Raw genomic sequence first — 27,252 nt, forward strand, 5'->3', positions numbered from 1 at the left:
TCTGGTGCCCTAAACCCAGTGCCATCTGTTCCACAGGCAAACATGCAACTGCTGTTTTTTTAAAAAAAAGCAGATTCCACGTTGGGGATCATTAAGAATGGAACGAAAAATAAAAGCTGCCAATATTATGAAGTGTTTATATAAATCTATGGTGTGACCATCCTGTGTGAAGTTCTGGTCATGGCACTATAAAAAGGAGGAATTATTGGAGGGCTGAATAAGTGCAGAAAGGGCGATCCAAATTATCAAGGGGCTGAAGCAACTCTCCTATGAGGAAGGATTTACACCGTTTGGGGCTTTTTGGCTTAGAAAAAAAGGCGAGCACGGGGTGGGGGATGATTGGGGTTTACAAAATTATGCATGATGTAGAGAAAATATATAGTAGAATCTAGAGTCATCCAAAGAAGCTGAATTGTGGGAGATTCAGGGCAGACAAAAAAAATTAAAGAGCCGTCCTGGAGCAAACCAAAGGCCCATCTAATCCAGTATTCTGTTCCCACATTGGCCAACCAGTTTCCTTTGGGAAGCCCCCAGCATGGCACAAGTGCAAGAGGACTCTCCTGCATGTATTCCCCAGCAACTGGTATGCAAAGGTATACCGTCTCCAATACTAGATGTAGTATAGCTATAACAACTAGTAGCCATTTATGGCCTTATTGCCATCAATTTACATAATCTTCTTTTAAAGTCATCTAAGTTGTTGGTCTATTGTAACAGCAAATTTCATACTGCCCTAGGGCCTTCCTCCTCACAACTGGTAAAAAAGTCCCAATAATGCCAACCTGCAAAATTAGTAAGTACAAATTCTAAGATATACATCTGCAGAGTAATAAGGCCTCTGCCTTGCGGCTTTGGCTCCTGTGGCTGACTAGTTTTAATATGCATAATTATTTTCGCTGGGAGTGTTCCACTGGAGGGGAAAAACACCAACAAAATGATCTTTTAAAATATACAATTTTAATTGTTAAAAAACAAATCTGTAAAAGACTGTTACAAGATTAAAGCTTTGGTCTGTTTTAGAACTTATACAGAAAACTTCTTATATTAAGCATTATTTATTTATTTATTTATTTACACTCTGAATCAATACACATACCAATGTGACACCTACCTACTAATTTCAGTAGCTAAGTGGTTGTGCACTTAGGTTTGCTAAGATATACTCCTATAAAAAGCAGTATTGTAATATTACCAATACCCTGCCTACAATGCTGGCTTTCCAGAAATTCTGAGCAACACTTAAAAGCAAACACATCCAAGCGTTGGTCATCTTTGGATTGTACCAAATGGGATGGATCCAAATTTAGCATAGTCAGAACAGACCAGCTGCAATCAATGGGGCAAAGTTAGGCATGAGTAATTAAAGCCCTGTTGATTTCAACAGGTCTATTCTTAGTATAACAAATCAATCCAACCTAATAGCATTTAGAAATAAACAGACCTAATAAGCTGCAGCACTTACTATTAATATTGCATTGAACTTAGTTTACACTGGTGCATAGGTAACAATGCAGTGACAGGGAAGTGACACTCTTCCTCCAAAGTTACATGCCTTTACCCACTCCTCATATACAATCATCATGTCAAACAGCTCAGTTATGCAAGGTAGAGCTTGCCCTCAAAGCCTGCTCTTTCCTTTCTTTGACTCCACAATCACACAGGGAAATACCATCAAGCAAGTTAAGTTTCTTAGCAGTTCCTCCTTACAGATCTTTCTTAGAGGGTGGTGGTGGAATCCATGTGGACTTATAATTCTGACTTTACCATTTCCATGTATACTTTTCCAGGAGAATAATTCCAGATAGGGAGAAGTTACACTGATCTTTTTACAATAAGAAATAAATAGGTGTGCAGGAATTATGAGGCAGCTGAGTATGGTGTATAACCAACTGTACATCCTCACCATTTTACTCAATCCATCTCAGCTTCTCATCCTACTCTAACCATTTTACACTTTTGATAAGGTACACACCAATTTCTAGTTTTATTTCAACACAAAGCATCATGTATCAGGTGCCCCATATCTTATTTGGTCGATTCCAACACTTTCACATTTGAGGAAGCCCTCAATCTAGAATGAACCCAGGCTAAATCTTATGAAGAGAGAACTCCAAAATAGATGTTCCTATGTTATATATTTAGAGGCATAATATAACACAGTATTGTTCTTGCTATTAACTGGATATTATTATTTTAGTAGAACGCACAATTTTCTGCCAACAATCTAAATGAGCAATTAAGACTTCTGGAATGCTGCATTTGTGCCAAGATCTATACCCTTTCTGTACTCCATCCAAAATTCACTCACCGTGCTTCATGTTTGAACTGTGCACACATATGCATTTTAAGCTACTTCTCTCTTAAGGTAAAACAATCTAGAAAGTTTCATGCCTTCCATTCCAGAGCACAAACGAATATTGTTAAAATAAATGGAGGGTGGAGGTGTGTGGTTGAAAATGACAGCCTAAATGTGAAAGGCAATTTTATTCTTCCCCAATATCTCCAGAGGAAAAAAAATCCATCTAGGAAGCTGTATACAAGCAAGCTAGTATTTTCACTGAAAGATACTTTTGACATTTCAAGAGAATTTACTAATAAAATGAGATTAGGAAGCAGAAGTATCTTTAGAATTAACTGTTTTCATAAAACTACAGAGAATTTAGAATGTAACTTAATATTGGTTTCTATTGTGTGCTGAACTAGAATTATAATATACGTTCTCCAGATTAATAAAAATTAACTAAATCATTTCCCCTTTGGGGCAAATTAACTTAAGTGTTGCAGTTTGTATTCAAAATCTGCAGTCAGGACAAAAGTATTAAAGTGAGATGAAATATGCTATTGCAATTTTATTCCAAAAAGACTTACATGCAACAAAGATAGCATCTAGAGAAGTTGCAATAAAGCAGAAAACTATCAATACAAAGTAAAACAGAGACAGACATTCTTCTGGACTCCAGAGTATAAAACACAGGCCTCGAAAAGGAAAGGATGAAGAAGTTGCCTCTTGCGAGAAGATAAACTGATCTGGCCAATAAGCTCAAAAACCAGCATGCAAAAGGTTAAGCTGATCACGGTTGTCAAAGCATTTACAGTTACATATTTCCCTTCAGAGTTAGGAATGTTCTGCCGCACACCCTTTAAGCAAACTCTAGCTCAGCTGCCAGTGCAAGGGAACATCTCGCTTTCCACGTTCATCTGGTTCTCCTGGATCTTACAGCTACCAATTCAGGACATAGTTTTATTCCAGATTTAACATCTGCTCTTGTTGGAGATCCAAAATAATTTGTAACTGTTGGAAACATATTAAAAAGAACTCTGTTCCCTCCAAGACACTGACGTGAAAACTTCTCCTTATCTGTTCAGGACAGGAACTTTTGCTACTCCAAATCTCTCTCTTTTTCTTCCCCCCGCCCCTTTTTTTTGCATGCACATAAGCCCAGGTAGAACTCTCTTCCAAAGGAAAAACTTCAATTTACAAACAAAAATAGAGGCCAAAGAAAAGGCACTTTTGTACTGGTTCCTTTGCTGTGGCATGTCTTTCTCTGTAAATGTATGTGAACAGTTTCAATGAAATGCTGAATCAGTGTCGATTTTCAAGATCTATAAGCAATGGATTAGATTCCTGACAGCTCTTGCCAACTGAACTATTGTGAAAAATCTGTGTACATTTTGCATTCTGGTGTAATGTTTGTCACATGAATATTCTTCTGTAGAGGAAGAACATATTGAAGGAACTATCCAAAACCTACAAGATGATTGAGTTCATGACCCATTAAAAGTTTAAAGCACACTGCCAAATGACACCCTTTTACTGTACATTTGGGGCCTGCATTCTTTACCAATACTGAGAAGTGGAATACATAGGATTATATGAATAAACTACATATAAATATAAATAACTTAATTTTAATTCCATAATTTATCCATCTAGACAATATCAAAAGCCAAAATATTTTGATGTTATCACTAAAAGCCTGATGGTCAACTGACTCACAAAAGTTCATATCAAGTGCCATTAATTGTCAAGCTGGTGTATGAAATCAATCTACAATATTAACTTTTCAGAGGACATCAGAGTCAATAAGCTAAAAGTTTAAGAGTGCAAGCTCCCAACTGTACACGCAGTCTTTCAACATGACAAACCGATATACGCAGAAATCAACTGCTTTGCTGCAATTAAAACTCTTGCTTGCAACCAATATTTCCCATAATCCTAACAGCACACCAGATTACTTCTCTCTTCTCCTTTCTACTGCATCTGACAACTCCCACACTTATTGGGATCTTCACCATCAAGTCTAATCCATTTCTTCTCAATTTCAACCTGTAATAAGAAGGCAGAAAGAGAGCAATTAAAATATTTACATTATTAGAGAAGCTCTTGATATTCTTCTTATTGAGGCAATGAGCACTATTCCAACCTTATTATGTAGAATTAAAAGTTGCTTTCAATGTAACAGTACCAGAAAAAGTACGAGAGATGGCATTATTCCACTAGTGACTACAAATTCTAGCAGAACAACTAACGTAACTAGCACGTAACATAAATCATAATGAGTTCTGAAAGTACTTGCACAAGTAAAATCAAGTACTGGATTTGGCTTTTGTACAAGGATAGAAATTGGCTTCTGCAATTAGAAGTAGCTTTGGGCTAATGAAAGGCATCACTGGATAAAACCCAATGAACCAGGAACTGTGGATCTAACAACCACCTGCTTTGAGCTAGTTGTAGAAGATTAACTATGTATGTTTGTAAAACCAAAATGTAAGGATTCCTGTAATATGATAAAAGACTAAAAATTAGCACTGCATGAGGCTAATCATCAGACACATGCCCTGAGCAGAAAATAAAATATAAGCTATGAGAATAAGTTACGTATGATTGGCTAAGACACTCTATCAGGTTAAAAACAAACAGGAAGACAAGAAGATTACCTGGCAGTTATAATACACTTTCTGAAGCACATGTTTCTGGGGTTGAATGTCACTCTCAATGCCCAGTGATTTCACCTCAGTTCCGGAAGCAGATGTATCAGATACAACAAACTGCACCGTGGCAAAGGGATACCAGTCAGAGGGGATTTCCTGATCCGACCCAAGTTCTAGTTTGTAAGACAAACTGTGTGGATGATCTGGACCTTGAGAATAGGATTCAGGGGAGAAATGTCATAAGGAAACTTTACAAAGACTAGTGACTGAGAGAGTAACCAAATAACAAGAGCTTTTTACTAAGTAATGATTGAGTACAGAAACCCAAGAGGGAAGAAGGCAATTTGACAGGGCACAAGCATCATTAATCCTAGGTAAACAGGACATTTGCTCCATGATTTCAAACCAGATCTTAACTTGGAAGACTAAAAATTCTTTCATAATTCACATCCACACATGAAATGTATGCTGCATCAAATCATTCACTATTTCAGTATACTCCTTCTCCAGCAGTAACCTTCTCCCCCCACCACTCCAAATCTCTTCCGTAAATCTGCTTGTCAGATATGGAAACAACGAGTGAAGAGCTATAGGTTTAGAAACACAGCTATGCAAAGTATGCACCACTCAATTTGCATCTTTATTCTGCTGCAGTCTGTGTGTTTCCTTGGTGCTTTTATAAAAATAATAATAATGGGGAAGGTACCGATAAAGCAGTCCTTGTCCCCAAACTGCCACTTAGAATTTGGGTCTGTTCACACGCAAGATTGAGCGTATCTTAGCCACTACACAATGAACACAGCCGGCATAAGATTTTGCCCCTTGACTCTTCCATTTGCAAGGTAAGGGATAGTTGCCACTCTGAACTGTCTAACCATATACACTGATGTACAGAGATAGTTAGAACTGTATCCAACTTCTCTCAATATAGCTCAGACATAGAACAGAAATACCTTTCTCCATGGCAGCCTTTAGGAAACTGCCATGATTAAACTATGTGGATTTCATTTATTCTGTGAAAGACATTTGTATTATTTCCCTTTATAGCAAGAGAAGACCTAGCAAAAAAGCAAGAAAACTTTCAAAGCAATTACTCCTTTAGTGAGTACTCAGATGAACAAAGAACAGCCCAGTCCACCAAGTAACTTCACTGACAGCTATTTAAAGCGTTATGAAGTCTTACTCATCCAAAGTCTTTGCCAATATATGTAAATTCTGGCCAAGATGCCTGAAGATCTGAGACTTTAAATTAATGTAACAGGATTTGACATCAACCATCATCAAGTGCTTCTGCAATAAGCCTGTGGCAGAGATTCAATGAAGAAGCTCATGAATTCAACTGAATTTGGTTGGATTTACTTAAGGATGTTTGTTACGGATTACAGCCAATATTTATGTAGTCACCAAAAATCCAAAACCAGAATGAAATTAGAATAGGTAGGATGTTTTGAATAACATGAAGAGTGAACTGAGGCTGCCTTGATTACTATGCTACCAATGAATATGGCAGCCAATTTTCCGATAATGCTGCATGGAAGGGACCATGATATGCAAGCTTTCCCTTTGGCCATGATCCAATCAACATCTTGGGCAGAGACAAGAGTATCTTTAATAAGGGACAGGCTATATTGAGACAAAAAAGAAAATGTACAAAACTTGTAATGTTACTCCACAGTTTTACAGTCATTTGAAGAGGCCCTCATTGCAATAATGTTCTATCATAAATTACTGAATTATCAGTAAAAGCCACAATAATTTTTTCAAGTGCTGTTTTTGAAAAGCTGTTTGTATGTTGAAACACACACCACGGAATCATATACAACCTCAAAACACTACCCAAGCCCGAGTTCAGCTAAATTATGTTACTTCTCTCATCACTGGGGAAAGAAGTAATTGCATACTTGGCCATGATAAAAAGCTTAAGTGCTTCTGCTACACTGGATATTTCTTTAATCAAACATCAGTGGAGCAGAAGTGTAACTGGAGGCCTTCTCTTGTCACTGTGGATATTCCAGCACTGATGAAAACTGAATGCATTAGCTAGTCCACCAGTAGAGCACTAGAGGATATCCTTTCCCAAATAAAGCTAGCATGTTAAGTGCAATAGATTTAGCACAATCCCAGAATCACAAGGCAAATTTGCCAATACAGCCACCTAATTGCATAACAATACTGCTCTCTTTTGGTAGACAGATGTTATGTCAGTAGCTAAGGTGCAAAAAAGAGACTAGTCGTGTTTATAATCTGTAGCCCCAAATATATACTTCCAAATTCTGAATCAGGAATACCTCAAAAATTTCATCCAAATTTTATTTTATATAAATATGTCTCTTACTCTACTCCTACCATGTCCTTCCTTTAGGAAGCTCAGTCCAGAGGCAGTCACTAATTAGGTCCACTTTCACTTAGCTTTATCAATGCAACAGCACTGATTACTCTCAGATTATTATTATTATTATTATTATTATTATTATTATTATTTATATAGCACCATCAATGTACATGGTGCTGTACAGAGTAAAACAATAAATAGCAAGACCCTGCTGCATAGGCTTACATTTACTGGGAAAGCTCATAACACAAAGCAGGGTGAGGGTTTTCATAGCTCTTTATCCCTTCTCAATGACTAACAAGAGCGTAACTATGCAACACATTTGCACAGTTCACAGAATACACTTTTTCTTACCAGGGGTATGGTTAGTGCACAGCATACAAAAGCCCTTTATCTAAGCATGCAACATGACAGTAAGACAGGGTTGTTATAAGGTTACATATATCTCCCCCTCAAAGTAATGTAAAAGATCAGTTGGAGAACATCTTCTCTGCATTTCCTCTTCCAGCAGCAACAATTACTTCCTGCAATCTAACATTTAAGTTCATTATTCCCCTTTTGCATACTTTTGAAGACATAGATGCATTTGAAAGGTGATGACAATTTTATGGATGTGCCAACTGGAAAGAAAATACCAATTCTAGAGCAATTTTGGATTCTTACTGTACACAGATTCTTTTTCCCAAGACCAATGCATTATAGTTCAGGCATTGCACTTACTGAATGTAACTGTCATCGCCAAGGAAGAGAGGTGTCATTGATCAAAAAAACAAACACCAGAATATAAATTAAACAAAATAAAGGTTTTCAAACATGAAGCTGCCTCTTAAGGAGAACCATGCCTCTTTCAAATGAAATGTGCAAAGCAGGCCTTAATGGTATCACTTCACTAACAAAGCTGGTTTGTCAGGCTGATGTAGCATTAAGCAACACAGATTTCTAAAGCAGAGGAGAAAGTTATCTGGAAAGAGTAACCTTACCTTTTCCCCAGTTGAGTAGGCAGTTCCAACATCTCTAGTTTGACAGACAGGAGCAATTATATACAGTAAGGCCAAAAGATACTCAAATACATAGGAACTATGTTATGTGTTTTAATAATTTGGCCACTGATCCTTCTACTAACATCACAGTGGTGACATATTGTTAACTTCATCTGAGAAAATGCAATTCCCCACCAGCACAGTGTTATACTATTAATATATATATATAAGCCAAGTATTTACTTGAGTTTTTATCTGGAAGTCTGTCAATCTTCCAAACAATGGCTCTATAGGCACTTTCATATTTGGCTGTTCCAACTGAAACCTGTATGACAGGGTCAGATTCAATCTCTGTTAAAGAGCCAAGACACGTTCTTCTGTTCATTTTTGCTTTCAAGGACTTCTGTCTTTGGAGGTTCATGGTCCAAAGAGTTTTGATCCACTGTGGAGGAACAGGAAAGTGTACCATAATATTTTCACAGTATTTCATGGAATGTGAATGCACTGAAGCCAGAGCAAAGGGGGACATGTTTATGAAAGCCTGGAGTTCAACGTAAGCTCCCTGAATTACTACCAAGGCCTTGACAGAAAATGGAAGATCGGATCCATTATACTGCGTCCTGAAACGCATCAGCTCTAACTTATAGCCTTCCGGTGGTTTAAATTTAATTATCCTTGACTGCTCAAACTCTTGCTTTTTCACACATTGATGGAAGTGATAGTCAAGGATTTCAATCCATTTCTTCTCAGCGTCCTTCTCAAAGTAATGCTCACCTCTTCCCTTAAGCTCCAAGTCATTTAGTGTCAAAAAGCATTCAGAATTTCCATTCACAAAGCTCAAACAATAAATGTGTGTGATGACAGCACTTTCAACTAGTTTCCCTTTTGCTTTAGTGATCCTCCCCCAAAAGTTGTCCACTATCTCCAGAACAATTTCCTGTTCTTCATAATGTCTCTTTTGTTTGGAAAGAGCAGGAAGCTTCATTAACTCTTCCTCAACGATTCCCAAGAAGTCAGTAAAGTCATTGTAATCCGTTGTCCCCAGCTTCAGCATCTGTTCTGTTTCTGGTTCATGAACCACTTCAGCTTTGGGATACTTCTTTTTCTCCGTGTACGAAACATGTTCAATCTTTACAGTATGGATTTTCCCAGAAATGCTGCAGTTCTCGAGCTTGGGTTCTGAAAGCTTGCAAAATGGCTGCAGCTGGAATTCTTTGAAAGGTTTCTCAAGGCCTTTTTCATAGTACATTTGTAGGATTCCTCCATATAAGACCCTAAGGTATATAGGTCCCCACTGCCTTGACGACATCATGTTCTTCTTTTCAGGAATCCTCAACATGAAAGGCCAGCCATCTTTTCTCTGGCTGCTGAAGAGGCTGTGAGGAATGAATGATGAGAATCCATCTCCGGTATACATGCATGGCATGGCTGTCAAGGTCCTTTCATTATTTGAAGAATCCGTTTGCAAGTGCTCAAGCCTATCACAAAAATAGTTGAATGACGCCTGGTTGAGGCTCTTCTGATCAGGCAAACTTTCCTTTTCTTTGGAAGGGCAACAACCCTTTTCAAAGTCTGAATTCTTTCTATGCACATCAAAGCTAGATGAAGACACACAAGGTGAATTTTCTGACCAAAATGGACTAGAGAAAGCACAGTCATCCTGAACATACTGGAAAAAAGTTTGTGATTCTAAGGAATCTTCCAATTTCTTTGAGTTGTCTTGATGAGAGACATTTGCATCATCTGTTGGGTTAGGGGCAGACAACTCTGAGTGGTGCTCAATCTGAGAAATACCTGTCAGTTTTTGAGAGGATGGCTCAGCCGATGGGAGAAGACTGATGTTGGATGACAACTCTGGAATAGGATACAGAAGGTGAACTCCTGATTTGGGAAAACAGGGACTTACAGAATTCTCTTTGGTGGGTGTACAGAGTGGAGAATTACTAGGAGGGCCAGGGCTAAAGTAGTAGTCAACTACAGAAGAGGAGAGAGAAGTATTGCTGGAGGAGGAGGAAGATTGGCTTGACAAATCATGCATCTTAGGCAGAAGGAGTTTAAGCCCATTTGCTTTGCAAGCACTATGATTTCCTCCTGCCTTCTGAGGAGACTGGAAGAGGGGTTCATCTTCAAAAGTAACCCAGTTTGCAGGATTCGTGGTAAACATCTTGGTGCAAGAAGCTGGAGAAACTCAGAAGTTTAACTTGCAAATCATCTGTTTAAAAAGAAAAAAAATGGTACAAGTAAGAAAAGGATTATTATTATTATTATTATTATTATTATTATTATTATTATTTTATTATCATACCACTTATCATATTTTAAAAATATCTGTGGTTTACAAGACTATTTAAATACATTAATATATAGTATCGTATTCATTAAAATAGAATAAAAATACATTAAAAATGATAAATCATTGATAAAAACACATTATAAATTACCAATTTAGACCAGTTTCAAGCCACCTGGGAAACTCTGGTTGTGCGAGACTGGAGAATCTTCAAATCAGAACACTCATAAAACTACAATTCCCAGGATTATATGGGTATTACACTGAAACTGGTTTAAATGTGTACTGTACGCACGTGCAGCAGCTCTGGATCTCCCTCAACTTTGACACAAGTGGGCCCTACAATTGGCAAAGTAATGAAGACAACACAAAAGGAAGAGGCGAGGTGATGTTTACCCTGTCCTGGACAGGGTTGCACTCTCCCTAAAGGATCGGGTCCATAGTTTGGGGGTGCTCTTGGATCCAGAACTGTCACTTGAGGCACAGGTGAACTCAGTGACAAAGAGCACCTTTTATCAGCTTAGGCTGATATACCAACTGCGCCCTTATCTGGACAGAGATAGCCTAGCTACAGTTATCCATGCTCTGATAACCTTTCGTTTGGATTACTGCAATGCTTTATACGTGGGGCCGCCTTTGAAAACAGTCCAGAAACTTCAGCTGGTACAAACAGGGCAGCCCGCCTACTAACAGGGACTGGCTAGCGAGACCATATCACGCCAGTCCTCTTACAACTTCATTGGCTGCCAGTCCAGGTCCGGGCCCAATTCAAAGTGCTGGTACTAACATTTAAAGCCCTAAACAGCTTGGGGCCAGGTTATTTGAAGGAACGCCTCCTCCCATATGTACCTGCCCGAACCTTAAGATCATCCATAGGGGTCCTTCTCCACGAGCCCCTGCCAAAGGAAGTGAGGCAGGTGGCTACTAGGAGGAGAGCTTTCTCTGCTGTGGCACCCCGGCTGTGGAATGAGCTCCCCAGAGAGCTCTGCCTGACGCCTACACTGTACTCCTTTCGTCGACAGCTGAAGACCTTTTTATTTTCAGTATTTTAACACTTAATTTAACTTAAATTTAAACTTTGCTGTTTTAATTCCATATTTTAACCTATATCAATTTTTGCTGTGTGGTTTTAATCCTGGTTGTGTTTTTTATATTGTATTTGTGTTTTTAAATTCTTGGTTGTTTTTATGCTCTTCATGGTTTTAATTTTAACAGCCAGAGAGCTTCGGCTATTGGGCGGTATAAAAATGTAATAAATCAATCAATAAATTTCCAACAGCCAGTTTAAAAAATTGGGGACTCATCATGTCTAAAACAAGTGTTCAATATCCCTTTTCTTCACACACAATAATTTACAACAGTCACTACACAGGATGGGGGAAAGAAGGAGGAGGAGTATTTTCTCTTCCCTAAATTACCAATATATTGCTGATGTTCAACACTGATAGCCAGAGATGTGATGTCAATGCTTGCCATTTTCATAAACATACCAAAAAAACCCACCTCTATTTGTCCTCAGCGTATGTATGATGGCAAATAGGTTTTGTTTGTACCAACTGTCTTTTCTGTTAATGAGAGGTTTCAGAAAAGTGCAGGACAAGACTTTCCCTAATAAGGAAGTAAGGCTAACAAAACAGTTACAGTAAGGCTAACAGTTTTAAAGAATTGTCCTCAAACAAGTCAAAAGAGCATACACTATATAGCTTCCGTAGCTCCAACAATATTTATTCTCTTTATGAGAAGAATTTTTGTTCTCTTCTCTCTAAAGCAAATGGCACGATCAATTTTCAGGCAACAGATGAGCTTAAAGCATTAAAGGCTAGTTATTTTAATATTATGTCATCAACTCTAAACAGAAGAGGGTACCTATTATCATCATTAAAATATACTATCCATTATCAAATCACAGGATTGAGTACAAAATGCATCACAACAATTACAAAATACAGTAATGTATTATCTTTGTAAACTACCATAATGAACGTGTATTATCAAAGCTAATAATAATCTATATGGATGGCCTGAGATGCCTTGCATTTCTTAATTATCAAATGCTTTAATCAGGAACCTGTTCATAATTACAATTCTGTTCTTTTGCTTATGCAATTTTGAGATAAGACTCGTGTGGCCTCTCTTCATTAGAATTAGAATGGCAAGGATGCCGAACACATTTTTAATGCAAAGCAATATATTAAAGGAGAGGGTGAGGAAGCAGGACAGAGTTGTTTAGTTTTGCTTCAGGACTGCATACAATATAACTAAAGGGTATCCCCAATGATTTCAATTAGAAAATTCCAGAGCAAATAGTTTCAGAATTATGCTTCATAATTAATTCCAGTTTTTTGAAAGTTGCCAAAGTATTTACATTTCAGTCAATAATCATCGATCAAATCCCCTCATATGGTGTTTATGATACTATTCCTATACCTGTTAACAGAACTGCAGTTACCACGTATTACTTGGCCAGATACTGTTTTAAAAAGATACAGTCATTGGTTAGGGTGACTGGGGCCCTCTGAGGCAACTGGGGCTGGGCCCCAATTTACTGAGGAAAAGAGGATAAGAGGATAAGAGGACGCATTCCCGGACTTCCAGGAATGCATTCTCCAGCCCCCACCCATTCACCCCCGCAGATCTGGCCTTCTCCTTGGCTGGAGAAGAAGCAAGTAGGAGGTAAGACTGAGGGGTGTGTGTGTGAGAGAGACAGAGTGTATGGGTGAATGGGGTGCTTGGTTGTTTGAGTGAATGGATGTGTGTGTGGGGGGAGGAGGAGGGCTGTAGTTTTCTGTGTGTGAATTGGGGGGGTGATTTGAAGGTGATATTCCTATTAAATAATGCATTAAGACCTTCCTCTCCAATTTGTTTGATATAATTGGCATGACGTATATTTTGAGGCCCGGTATTGGGCAAAAGGCGGGATACAAATAAATAAATAATAGCTGTTCATCCTTCTTAAAAATCTTTTGAAAAATTAACCGGGTTGCCATTATTATTATCATCATCATTTTTTCTCTCTTCTTGCCCGTGGTGGTTTTTCTAGATGAACATGATGGACTTTGCTAAGTCATGCTATCTTTTACTGATTCAGAAATTTCCTGACTATTGAACATGTTTTAAGCATGACTGCTTTCTCAGTGTTGGCGTGCATGTATTTTGGTAGGCCTTATTTCTGAAGGTTTTCTGTAAAAAAAATAAAAAAAAATGTGATGCTGGTGACTGATATGACTACCAAAATAATTGTAACATTTTCCTGTTGCCATAGTTCTTTAACTTCCATAGCCAGTGGTGTATATTTCTCTCTCTTTTCCTCTTCTGCAAACAATTTTTCATTAGGTATTGCTAAGTCAATGAGGTAGGGAAAATGGAGCCAGCCCTACAGAAGCAAAAACCCAGACAAAGCTTCCAATTTCTGGGTCCCACCTGTTTAGTACTAACAAGTCTTCTAAACAACAAATGGAAAACAAAATCTCAGGTAACCTCAGAGAGGCTAAGTTTCTCATTGCCCTTTATGAGTTGCATCCAATATCTGTCTGCAAGCAGAATGACATCTGTTAGTGGAACTGAATCACCCTCCCTTAAGAGCCCATACATACCAAAATTAATCCTAAGAGCTTGCAATGTCCTCCAGATAAGATTTTGGGTAGGAGGAGAAAGTCCAGTTGTGTGATGGCAGATGTAGTCCTATGCTTTCAGATACTTGGGATGACGAATTTTGTGAAATATATAGAACAGTCTATTTGTGCTGCATGATTTATGCTTGCTAATTCCAATATAATATGGTATACTCAATTACCCCGTCTCCCATTGTGGCAACACACCCATGATTTTTTTCCCAAGTGTGAACCTAATGCATACATTTATTATTATTTTTATTTATTTATATAGCACCATCAATGTACATGGTGCTGTACAGCGTAAAACAGTAAATAGCAAGACCCTGCCGCATAGGCTTACATTCTACTAAAATCATAGTAAAGCAATAAGGAGGGGAAGGGAATGCAAACAGGCACTGGGTAGGGTAAACAGGCACAGGGTAGGGTAAAACTAACAGTATAAAGTCCGAGCAACATCAAGTTTTAAAAGCTTTAGGAAAAAGAAAAGTTTTTAGCTGAGCTTTAAAAGTTGAGATTGAGCTTGTAGATCTCAAATGTTCTGGAAGAGTGTTCCAGGCGTAAGGGGCAGCAGAAGAGAAGGGACGAAGCTGAGCAAGGGAAGTAGAGACCCTTGGGCAGGCGAGAAACATGGCATCAGAGGAGCGAAGAGCACGAGCGGGGCAATAGTGTGAGATGAGAGAGGAGAGATAGGAAGGAGCTAGACCGTGAAAAGCTTTGAAGGTCAACAGGAGAAGTTTATATTGGATTCTGAAGTGGATTGGAAGCCAATGAAGAGATTTCAGAAGTGGAGTGACATGGTCAGAGCGGCAAGCCAAGAAGATGATCTTAGCGGCAGAGTGGTGGACAGAGACCAACGGACTGATGTGAGAAGAAGGAAGGCCAGAGAGAAGAAGGTTGCAGTAGTCCAACCGAGAAATAACCAGTGCATGAACTAGCGTCTTGGCAGAAGAGGCAGACAAAAATGATCGAATCCTGGCAATATTATACAGGAAAAAACGACAGGATTTAGCTACTGCCTCAATATGAGGAATAAAGGAGAGCGAGGAATCAAATATAAAGCCAAGACTACGAGCTTCATTGACCGGAGTAAGCGTAACATCATTGACAGTAAGAGAGAATGAGAGATGAGGAGAAGGTTTAGGAGGAAAAACAAGCAATTCAGTCTTTGCCATATTAAGTTTCAAACGACGATGAAGCAGCCAGGCTGAGATATCTGAGAGACATGCCGAGATACGATCGTGAACATCTGGAGAAAGTTCCGGAGATGAAAGATATAATTGTGTATCATCGGCATACAGATGATATTGGAGGCCATGAGATTGAATAAGCTTACCCAAGGGCAACATGTATAAAGAAAACAACAACGGGCCAAGCACCGAGCCTTGCGGAACCCCTACTGAAAGGGGAAAAGAGGAAGACAAGCTGCCATTAGCCAACACGCTGAAAGAGCGACCCGCTAGATAGGAGGCAAACCAGTTATAGACAGAGCCACAAAATCCAAGGTCATGAAGGGAATCTAAGAGAAGATCATAATCAACCGTGTCAAAGGCCAAAGATAAGTGCTTGCACTGTTTACACATCTTCTGAAAGATTAGGGTTCCACAAAGAGACAGCCCAGCATTTGTTGGAGTCCAATTCCTTAACCCTGGGGACAAGGACACATGAGAATCGATACAACTACCCAATCAAGGGCTCCAATAAAAAGTCTGCCTGAATTAGAGTCGGAAACGACTGAACAAATAAACAACAACAACAAAAAAAGAGAGTATGTAACTGTGCCACAAAAGTATCAGTAATTATGCCATAAATGGTTCAAACCAAGGTGGATTTGATTTAAATCAATTTGATTTAAATCACTACTCGATTTAATCATGTGACCCCCGCCCCAAGTGCACTCTTCCTCACTATATTTTACACAACTCAAGAGTTACCAAAGACTCATTTTTGCTGGTATAAACTTAATATTTATAATCAGATGAAGGTTTCATTTTTAGAATAGCAACTTTTCAGATTAGTTTTATAGTTATAACAAAAAATACTGATTTCGTTATACTATTAGAAACACATCATAGATAGATAATTATGAAATTATTGAGAAGTGAACTATCTCCAGTTTAATAGGTTAATCATTCATATTTGGACAACTTTTCTGCTGTACTTTATTGGAAGGAGAAAAATAATCTTACAGAAACCTCTGGAAGAGCATGACATTGTGGATGGATTAATGGAATTCATTTACCAAAAATTTAAACAGCCTCATGCTACATATTTAAAAACTAAACCTTATTTCAGGATGAATAACCTTTGGACTATAGTGTATCTTAAACAGAAAACTAGATAGATTTTTCCTTAAAAAGCATTTTATTAAAAAAAAATCCAATTTAAATTTAAAAAAACAGATTTAAATTTTATAAAAGGATTTTTTTTTATTATTGATTGATTTTTATCCACCCTGCTTCAAAATAAGATTTGGCTTTCAGGTTACCCACATCCACATATAGGCTGACAGCATAGATTTCTCAGATTGGAATGTTCTTTACTTTCATTTAGCACAGCCTGAAATTGAAATTAAGCACGTTTTGAAGGAAATATCCTAGGTTAAAAGAAAAGATAAACTGCACTAACAGCATGGGTCACATACTGGACTACTTACAGTTCTGGTCACCACACCTAAAAATACATATTGCAGAGTTGGAAAAAGTGCAGAAAAGGGCAATGAAAATGATCAAGGGGCTGGAGCATCTCCCTTCTGAAGGAAGGGTACAACACTTGGCATTGTTTAGCTTGGAAAAAATGAGGGCAAGGGGAGACATGATAGAGGTGTGCAAAATTATGCAAGGTGTGAAGAAAGTGGATAGGGAGACATTTCTCTTGCCTTCTCATAACTAGAACCCATTGGGGTCATCCCATGAAGCTGATGGGTGGGAGATTCAGGACAGATTAAAGGAAGTAGTTCTTAACACAGTGCATAATTAAACTATGGAACTCACTTCCACAAGATATAGTGATGGCCACCAATTTGTTGGCTTTAAAAGGGGGTTGAATAAATTCCTGGAGAAGGCTATTAATGCATACTAGTCTTCATGGCTATGTGCTACCTCCAGTATCAGAGGCAGTAAGCCTGTATACACCAGTTGCTGGGGAACATAGGTGGGAGGGTGCTATTGCACCTGTGTCCTGCTGTGTCTCTAGTCGACAGCTGGTTGACCACTGTGTGAACAGAGTGCTGGACTAGATAGGCCTTGTCTGATCCAGCATTGCTCTTCTTATGTTCTTATGTACTGAATAATGTACATTTTGGTCATACTTCCCTGTTCTCCCCATGGGGACTTATCTTAACTGATGTGAGCACATAATTTAATGATTAAAGACTGCCACTTTTAGAATCACTTAACACATTACAGATTAAGAATGCACTCTGTGATATCTACAGCAGTGATATATACATTTTCCTTCAGACCTATACGCAGAAAGGAGCTACATTTTGCTATGGATTCCTGGTAGATATATATTCAATAAAATAGATGAAGCATGCAGACATTTATGGTTTACACTTTAATATAACCTTCCCCAACCTGATGCCCTCCAGATGGCTTGGACTTTAACTCTCATCAGATCTAGACAGCACGGCCAATGGTCAGGAATGCTGGGAATTGTAGTTCAAAACTTCTGGACAGCATTAAGTTGAGAAAGGCTGCTTTATTGCATGAAGCAGTCCCTAGATACTTTTTCTGTGTTTGTGTAAAATAAAGCAATTTCACTATGTAAAAAGGTGGACATTTGACCAACACCTAAAGTTGCTTGTACAGAAAGTACCACTTCCATAAACCTGACCCAATGTTACACAGACCTAGCAGCAGCCTGAGAAACAAATCCAATTTCAGTGCAGCTATGTACAGATACTGTTTACCAGGGCGATCCCCTAATTACTTCCAAAAGGACCTTCCCAAAGACTTTAACATTTGCCATAGACCTTCAGGATTCTCTCCTCACTCTTTTCCGCTGATCAGATTGCTCCCAAGTTGAAGACAGAAGCGTGTAAATTACTAATGTCTTTAATAAAGATATGATCATTATTTTAATTCAAAAGATAGTAACTAAGTTTGAGAAGCCCCATGTAGAATTAGGGTTTTGCTGGCTATTGAGCCAAATCCAGGTCTGTTTTAGACCCTAGGAAAATTCCAAGTTAGCCATTTTGTCACCAGCATACTATACAAGACAAAAGACTTCCCATTTCAGAGAATCAAAGAATAGCAGAGTTGGAAGGGGCCTACAAGGCCATCGAGTCCAACCCCCTGCTCAATGCAGGAATCCACCCTAAAGCATCCCCAACAGATGCTTGTCCAGCTGCCTCTTGAAGGCCTCTAGTGTGGGAGAGCCCACAACCTCCCTAGGGAACTGATTCCATTGTTGTACTGCTCTAACAGTCAGGAAGTTTTTCCTGATGTCCAGCTGGAATCTGGCTTCCTTTAACTTGAGCCCGTTATTCCGTGTCCTGCACTCTGGGAGGATCGAGAAGAGATCCTGGCCCTCCTCTGTGTGACAACCTTTTAAGTATTTGAAGAGTGCTATCATGTCTCCCCTCAATCTTCTCTTCTCCAGGCTCAACATGTTCAGATTTCAAACCCAAACATCAATGAATTAGAAAAAAAAAGATGTCTATCCACTCTACAATTTGCACCAAGCCCCCATGCTGTACAATTACAGAGAAAAGCAGAACACATGATAATCATGCTGACAACAAATCTATCACCAAGCTCACCATAGCAGCAAGTGTTGGCTCTCTAGGATCTTGCCAATTTGAACTGGAAGCTCGGAAGTGCAATTTCCTGTGCCTGACAGCACAGCAGAGGTGCACTGAAGTAGATCTAGGGTCTGTTTTAAGTATTTCCCAGTTCTGCTACTGGAGAGCTATGCTTGGACATGCTGGGGATTGAACTCAGCTCCTTCTATATGCAGAGTTGCTACCACCCTTAAGTTCCAACTGCTCACAAAAACATTAACAGCCACACAGCTCTCTCCTGCTTCTATCTGGATAAGGGTAGGAAGTTCATGTTTTTGTGTTAAGTAAGAACAAAATGCCAGGCCTAACTTGGAATTTCCTGCTAGTTTGATTAGCGTTCCAAATATTGCTTAAGTTCAACTTCTGGCTATGTTCTGCAGTGGCAGACAAACTATTTTTATCCTCTTCTCTAACCACAACTATTTATACTGAATAATAATACCCTGTTTTCCATCAAAACATACAAAACAGGGAGGGGGGGAAACACTTCTAAAAGTTTTATGCAATAAAAACCATGGTCAAAAGTCTCACTGACTTGGTACCCTTCAAGGTATAAGTATGTCAAGATTTATTCACAAATAGTTTTCCTTCAAGTTTAAGCAATTAAAAAAAAAACTAAGGGTGTCTAGTTTTTTCAGATAAGCTGAATGGCCCATCTCAGTATTGGGGCAAGGGGAGAATCTACTAGTGAATAGTAATCTTAGATACCACCATGCCTGTTTGTGTGTTGTGCACAAATATTGGATATGACACAGAAGTCAATGTCGCAAAGCTGAAAGTAGAGGTAATATTATTTATTTATTTATTTATTTATTTATTTATTTATTTATTTAGAATATTTATATACTGCTCCCCATTGGAAAATTTCAGAGCAGTGTACAAAATAAAATGAAAATAAAAACAGAATAAAACAGTTAAAACAAAAATTTAAAAGAAGCAAAAACAGAAATCCAAGGCTGCATATTAAGGAAAGGCTTCTTGGAATAAAGATGTTTTCAGGAGGCGCCGAAAGGAGTACAAGGTTGGCGCCTGCCTGACCTCCAGAGGCAGGGAATTCCACAGGAGGGGAGCCACCACGCTGAAGGCTCTTCCCCGGTGGACTCCAATCAGAGGTTGGATCTATGTGGAACCACCAGGAGCAGGCCCTCGGATGACCTCAGTGATCGGGCAGGTTGTTAAGGGAGAAGGTGCTCTCTCAGGTATCCTGGTCCCAAGTTGTTTAGGGCTTTGTACACAAGTACAAGAACCTTAAACCTGGCTTGGTAGCGAATAGGCAGCCAGTGCAGCACCCTCAGCAGAGGAGTTACATGCTGGAAAGGGGCCGCGCTCCAGACAACAGCCAAGCTGCAGTATTCTGCACTAGCTCCAGCTTCCGGAGCAGCTTCGAGGGCAGACCCACATAGAGCGCGTTGCAGTAATCCAATCTTGAGGTTACCAATGCCTGTACCACTATGGCCAAGCTATCCCTGTCCAGGAGAGGCCGTAGTTGGCGAACCAACCGTAGATGGGAAAAAGCACTCCGAGCCGTGTCAGCTACTTGAGCCTCCAACAACAGAAATGGGTCTAAGAGTACCCCCAAACTACGATCCCGTTCTTTCAGAGGCAGTGCAACCCCATCCAGAACAGGCAATGAGCCTGTCTCCCGGATTCGGAAACCACTCACCCACAGGGCTTCCGTCTTGCCAGGATTCAGTCTCAGTTTATTGGCCCTCATCCAACCCATTACTGAGTCTAGGCACTGGTCCAGGACTTGCACAGCCTCACCTGATTCAGTTGTCACAGGGAGATAGAGCTGTGTGTCATCAGTGTATTGATGGCATTTAGCTCCAAATCCCCTAATGACTGCTCCCAACAGCTTCATATAGATGTTAAATAACATTGGGGACAAGATGGTGCCCTGCAGCACTCCATAGCTCAATTGCCAAGGGGCCGAGGAGTGGTTACCCAATGCTACTCTCTGAAAATGACCCCGTAGGCAGGACCGGAACCACTGCAAAACAGTGCCTCTGATGCCCATCCCACGGAGTCGATCCAGGAGGATACCATGGACGATGGTATCAAAAGCTGATGAGAGATCAAGCAGGATTAACAGGGTTGCATTCCCCCCATCCCTCTCTTGATAAAAATCATCCATCAGGGTGACCAAGGCTGATTCAGTCCCATAACCAGATCAGAACCCAAACTGGAATGGGTCTAGTTAATCAGTATCCTCCAAGAATGCCTGCAGTTGCTCCGCCACAACCCTTTCAAGTACCTTCCCTAAAAAAGAGGTGTTTGCAACTGGGCGGTAGTTGCCTAATACCATCGGGTCCAGGGTGGGCTTCTTCAGGAGTGGTCGCACTACTGCCTCCTTAAGGACAGCAGGGACCACCCCTTCCCGGAGAGAAGCATTTATCACCCCCTGGAACCACCCAGTCAGACCCCCTTGGCTTGCTTTTATAAGCCAGGAGGGACAGGGATCGAGAGGACAAGTGGTTGGTCACATTGCTGCAAGCACCTTGTCCACATCATCAGGCCACAATAACTGGAACTGATCCCACAAAATCAGGCAGATGGTGGCATAGGACACCTCAACTGGAGCTGCACTAACAACAACGCCAAGCTCGCTGCGGAGAGAAGCGATCTTGTCCTCAAAGTGTGATGCAAAAAGGTCACAGCGGGTCCTTGACAATACAAGACAACAGGATCACATACTTTTTAAAACTTGATTTAATCACGGAGACACCCCCACCCCACTCAGATAGTGGCCATGGCACAGGGAAGGAGATTACACACATCAGCCATAATTTAAAGCAGGCCTCCTGAAGTTACAGTTGCCATGCAGGTATAGTGTACTTGTATGTTTTTGCACATAGGTATAGCTGCATAATGCCTTCTAATGTGTAGCACTAGGGGCCATCCACTGGAAGCATTCTTAGTGCTATTTCTAAAAATAGGTGTGAAATGCCTAGTAAGATCCTGAAAGCTGAAGAGTACCTTGGGGAGGAGGCCTTCAGAACCCAGCATAGCTCTCCAACTTATCCCCATGAGCAGAAGCAGAATACATTATACAAAATGAATTAACGTAGGAACATTGATAAATTTGCATAACACTATCAGAACATTCCATTTTTCCTGGTGCACAGGTTGCAGGACCCAAGCCTTGGGGGGGGGGGGGGGGAGAGGAAGAAGAAGAGTGCACTTTATTGCAGTCAGAAAATCCAGGGGATCTGGTGTAGGCTGCAAGCCCATTCCTATGAGGGGGGAAATTGAGGGAGGGAGAGAGAGGGGGGGGAGAGAGAGAGAGAGAGAGAGAAAGAGAATAGGCCTGTGATAAAGATCTGCACTGCCCCCCTCCAAAATCATACAAACAAAAAATATGCTTTGGGCCCTAGCAGTTTGGGTAACTTTTGCACAGATTTGATTTGATTTAGCACAGCATTCAGAGCATGCTAGCTAATAGGACAAAAAATGATAGGAATGCATCTGCCTTTCGCAACAAAAGAGGCTGGCTGTCAGCTTGCCTGAAATCTAAAGAACTCCAAACAGAGTAGTTGAGCTAGTTGATGGCACAGTACCTGCCAATGAAAGCAAGTGTAACATAAGAAAAAATTATCTGTGTAAATTATATTAGTAGAAGCTGTAAGAGTTAACATCTGCACATTTCTTGGCTCCTGCCAGCATCCTGACACAGTAACTATTGGAGGGGGAAGTTACCATTACACCCACCCTCTCCATCAAAGCAACACATCAAGGCATGGTGGGGCAACAAGACAAAACTTGTACCTGCCACAGCCAAGCTAAAAGCAAGGCTATGACAAAAACCAAAAAGTGGGAAAATATGGGTAATAACTAATAATTTGCATATATCCAAACATTACCTAATAATAGAACAGGCTTAAAAGCAAGCTTACTGGAAACTCAGTAAGAATGCTGGTCAGCAAGCAGTGGAGTACAGTCATATTTCCCAGTTCTGTGTTTTAACCACTATGAATCTTGTTTGGCAAAAGAAAATGCTGACAACTTCAATCACAGCCACTAGCACAAACAATCCTGCCCCTAAAAACTCTGTCCTTTCTAAATTTGCAGAACAGAAATGGTGCATTTTGTAAGAAGGAACAAGTACTTAAGCAACCAAACCATGTGATCTACCATCCTCAAAATGTGTTAGTGGGATGTAAAAGTTCCAAAATCGTTCCCTTCCTTAGAATTTTGCATAGCCACCTTGGATGCTTTTCAGAGAAAACTTTCCAGTGGCATCAACCACAGCAAGTTTTGGGGCTTTGTGCCAGCTAAGAATTCAGCCCCACGATTTGTAGCTTGCCAGTCAGAAACTAACTTCATGTAGCATCATGAGCCAATTCTTTGTTCTGTGGCACATAACCTTGGCACTGTCTTACATGATTTTCATAAAACTGCATTAAACTAGGGTCATTTTAAAGCTTCTATAACAGATATAAATAGTAAGCATGAGCACTGAATATAATAGAATTTAAAATAAACAGTCTAGTGGGGAACAGTGCTGATTTAGAGTACAGAGTTCAGACTCATGCCCAGCTCTGATTAGGTCACTGTGACTTTACCTTAGCCTTGTCTGTAAAACAGGGAGGTTTAATCATGCATTTATTACTTAGCTATGGTGGCATCAAACTTCCCCAGCACTTTGCCTCAGCTGATGGATGATTGTGCTAATCATTTTAGAACAGGCATGCTAATGGTGGCTAGCTGTCCTATCTAAACTATTATTTCATACACTAGGGATTTCTTGCTAAGGGTGTTTAACTCTTGCTCTAATTGTGAACAATCCATAATCACATGTAGAGAAGTTGATATATAGTCAGGTGTAGAAAGGATCCTGATTTAGACAGAGTTATTCTAAATGTTAGTTCCTTCCACCCTATGAAAGAAGCTTTTGGTTTGTATTCTGTTACTACAAATTTTAATGCATGCATTATCTCAAACAGACGTTTCTACCTCCAAATGTACTGCCCTGAAGTAGAACTCAGGCCCTGAGCCAAATCCATCCATTTGTGGGTCCCAATCCAGCTCTCTGGGTTTCCTCAGAAGGCCATGTCCCCTCTTCCCCCAACCAATGACTGTTTCGTGGTTTCCAGGATTTTGTGCAATCCCGCCCCCCGCCCCATTCTAAAAGGTTAAAATGTCTCTCCTAAGGCTGAGTTACTAACTGGAAGAACTTTAAGCTAAAATATACTGCTATTTTGGGGCCCACCCATTTTGCCTCCAATCCCTCCCACTGCTGGATTGTGGCCCCCAAGAGATTCTCCAAAATGGATTTTGGCCCTGAGGCTGTAAGAGGCTCTGCACCCCTGCCCTAGGTTCCTTTGCCTAAATGGGCTTCACAGCCTATGAATCAGTGTAGAAATTCAGCTTAGAACTAAAAACACATTGACAAGGTAGAAACAGGCACAAACACACAATCCTGTCAGCACAAAACAAGAGCATTCAGACACATTCTTTGCCCCACCTTGAAAAATATTGAACCAAAGGGAAAAAAGCAACATATTCTCCAGAGCAAGCAGCTGGTAAAAGGCCATACTAATGACTAGCGCTACTCCCAGCCACAGGCAGCTGTTGCCTCCAAGAAGTGCCACAAGTCCAACCCGCTTCACCAAGCTTCTCTCACAACACCTTCCCTTTGCTACACCCACACAAAGCTCCTTCTGCCTGCTCCATCCCCAATTTCTTCCATGAAAGCTATCTGAGTTATTTTTTCAAATGTTTTTGATTTTAATGATAATTTTATGAGCAAAAGAAGTTATACGTAAAAATTACGTATATGTTCATATGTTTTCTTCACATTTTGTGAAACAGTGATTCTAGTCACACATTAGGAAACATTGGAGCATTCCCTAGATGTCTATCAGTAAAAGATACATTAGATCAATAATTCTAGTTAGGAATGGAAGAAATATCTGTACTGGGAATTTTACAGAAAGGATTTTTAAAAATTCTCCACGGCTTCAAAATTTTCTCACCTGTTACACCTCTAGTCTTACTTATTGCATCAGTTTAAGAAATCGTTTGACTGGTTAGCAATTTATGAACACCTCACCTTAAACATTTTATTCATCATTCTAAAATCCAAAATTGTGCCATTGCAGGAGACGGGGGGGGGGGGATTTTTCCTAGGGTTTTTTCCACGCCTTCACATCTCTATGAAAGTGCCTGTGAGGCATTCAATAATTCTCTTTAGGAGCTGGTGAACAGGAAATATTAGTGTTTAATGGTAGATAACAGAGAAATAGAGAAATCAAGCCTTAGGGTGCAGATCCTAAAAGAAACTCAGGGTATGGTCTCCAAAGAGAAAGACTGAATCTTTGGATTTGAATCCCTCAAATGCACTCCCATGGCCCTTAAAAGCAGAACGTGCTAGTCCTAAGCAATTCCTAATAAATATATAAAACTGCTGTTTACAAACCTTTCACATGGACATCTTCCCAAAGCACTCACTGAAAAGCTGCACAATTTGATATGCAAGTATTTCTACTGTGTAGAATAGAGGCACAAAATGTAAGATAAGGAACTGACCTGGTCAGGTGTAAAGAACTGACCTGGTCAGGTACACCAGGTAACACCTGGTCAGGTAACATCAATCAGCAGCCAACACATATCACCCAAACAGTGGCAGCAGCACAAGCTTCCTTAACAAACTATGGAGGTATCTCCATTCTGTAGAGTAAGTGAGAAACTTTTAAAATAAGCAATACTTCTCCAAATAAAGTGTATCCCTACAATTCCACACGCAATATCACCTAACACAGTTTAGCCACTTGTTAACTCAAGCAGGGTGCTAAAATGCTACATGGCTAGATTTTTTCACCTTTATAATGTGTGCTTATTGCTATTTATATAAACAAGATAATGTTGCACAATCATCTGCTCACAATCACTAGCATAGCTGTCAGAACAAGACTCTGGTTAAAATTAAGCTAAAATTAACCAATTTGAAGTCTACAACTTTAGTTGGCAAAGTTGAGGATTCAAATCAGTTTTTAGCAACTTGTAATAATAGGAAAAAGTGATGGTAGTTAGATGAATTAATTGAAAGCAAAAACGGGAGGGTGATTTGTAATGTTGTCCAGCTAGGGAGGTTATGAAATAAAAAACAGCAACCACCAATTATGAAGAAAAGAAGTATTAAAAGAAAGTTAGAATTATTCTTTCAAGTAAAGCTACATGTGACAACTCCAGTTCAACTGTGTGAGGGAGCGAAAGGAGAAAGAATAAATTCTGAAAGAAGTAGCAACTTTAAATTTAATGGGCATGCTTTAAATGAAGGAAATGTGATGAACCTGGAGCCAAAGCAGGCTACTATTTTAGAATAGCAGAACGTTTATAAAATCATAACTGTGAACCTTTCCTTTTTTACCTGGAAGTAAGTTTCACTGTCTTTGATGCAGCTAAGTCCTGTGTAAGTGTGCCAAGTGTTACAACTTATTTTAACAATTTATACTTTTCATCCCAGAGAAGATTTCAAGATGGTGTACATAAAAATAAAATGTTACATACAATAAAAAGAAACTTAAGACCTGAGCATCAAATACAATAAGCTATTTCAACCAGCGAATATACAGAATGAGATTTGCAATTTAAAGTGTCTCAGCGTATCTCCTGCAGAAGAATATTCCAAAATTGGGACACCACCGCAGAATAAATCCTCTGTTTTGCAAATGGTATGTGTACTTCTCTTATAGAAGTGCAGAGAAAGGCCTCCCCCAATTATCTTCATGCACGGGCAAAAACAACGAAGAGTCTTGCGGTACCTTCTATATACCAACTATTATAGAGTCCACTTAATCAGATAGTATCCTCAGCTGGCACGTGTATGTGTGTGTGCGTGCGTATGCGATGCACACGGGTGAAAAAAATTGTAAACACTGGGATCAAATAGCAACGCGATGCAGTAAGCACATCTGGGATAACTCAATTAAAGCTTAAAAATATTTAAAACCTCTCTGCCCTGTTGGCAATGGCAATAAACAAAGTTTCCTCGTCCCTCCTGAGGGACAAGCGGCCACCCCCATCCACCGCCCCCCACATTTCTACACACACGCGCGTTCGAAAAGTTAGTTGTCTCCTCCTTCCTTCACACAGAAAAGAGCCTTGTGCCACCCGGAAACCGGCGCCGGCGCCCGCCCGCCCCCCCCTTACCTGCGCGTGTGGGTTTCTCTCATAGCTCCGCTCCGAGCAAGATGAAAAACAGACTGAGGCCGCCGGAGAAGAAAAGAATACGGGAAAGGAAGGAAGAGGCTCCCTCCTCCGGCTCCTTCTCCTCACAAACTGGCCGGAACCCAAGCTCCAGCCGCGTCTGGCACAGAGCA

General features: G+C 39.9%; 1 protein-coding gene across 1 annotated transcript; it reads right to left on the reverse strand.

Annotated features, from left to right (window-relative positions):
• Positions 1 to 940: 940 nt before the first annotated feature.
• STON1 (stonin 1) lies at positions 941 to 27,252 on the reverse strand. The gene is made up of 4 exons (XM_063123865.1): positions 27,083 to 27,252; positions 8,488 to 10,456; positions 4,939 to 5,141; positions 941 to 4,327 (listed from the first exon to the last, which is right to left on the reverse strand). The coding sequence occupies exons 2-4, from the start codon at positions 10,406 to 10,408 to the stop codon at positions 4,253 to 4,255; spliced, it is 2,199 nt and encodes a 732-aa protein (XP_062979935.1). The 5' UTR covers positions 10,409 to 10,456; positions 27,083 to 27,252; the 3' UTR covers positions 941 to 4,252.

Source organism: Elgaria multicarinata, chromosome 4 (genome assembly GCF_023053635.1).
Source record: "Elgaria multicarinata webbii isolate HBS135686 ecotype San Diego chromosome 4, rElgMul1.1.pri, whole genome shotgun sequence".
In the NCBI taxonomy this organism is placed as follows: domain Eukaryota; kingdom Metazoa; phylum Chordata; class Lepidosauria; order Squamata; family Anguidae; genus Elgaria; species Elgaria multicarinata.

Coding starts and splice junctions, on each gene's coding strand:
- STON1 (XM_063123865.1), bottom strand. CDS start 10,408: ATGTTTACCACGAATCCTGCAAACTGGGTTACTTTTGAAGATGAACCC. Junction 5,142..8,487: donor ACTTCCAGATAAAAACTCAA/GTAAATACTTGG, acceptor CCTATTCTCAAG/GTCCAGATCATCCACACAGT. Junction 4,328..4,938: donor AAGTGTATTATAACTGCCAG/GTAATCTTCTTG, acceptor TTCTTATTACAG/GTTGAAATTGAGAAGAAATG.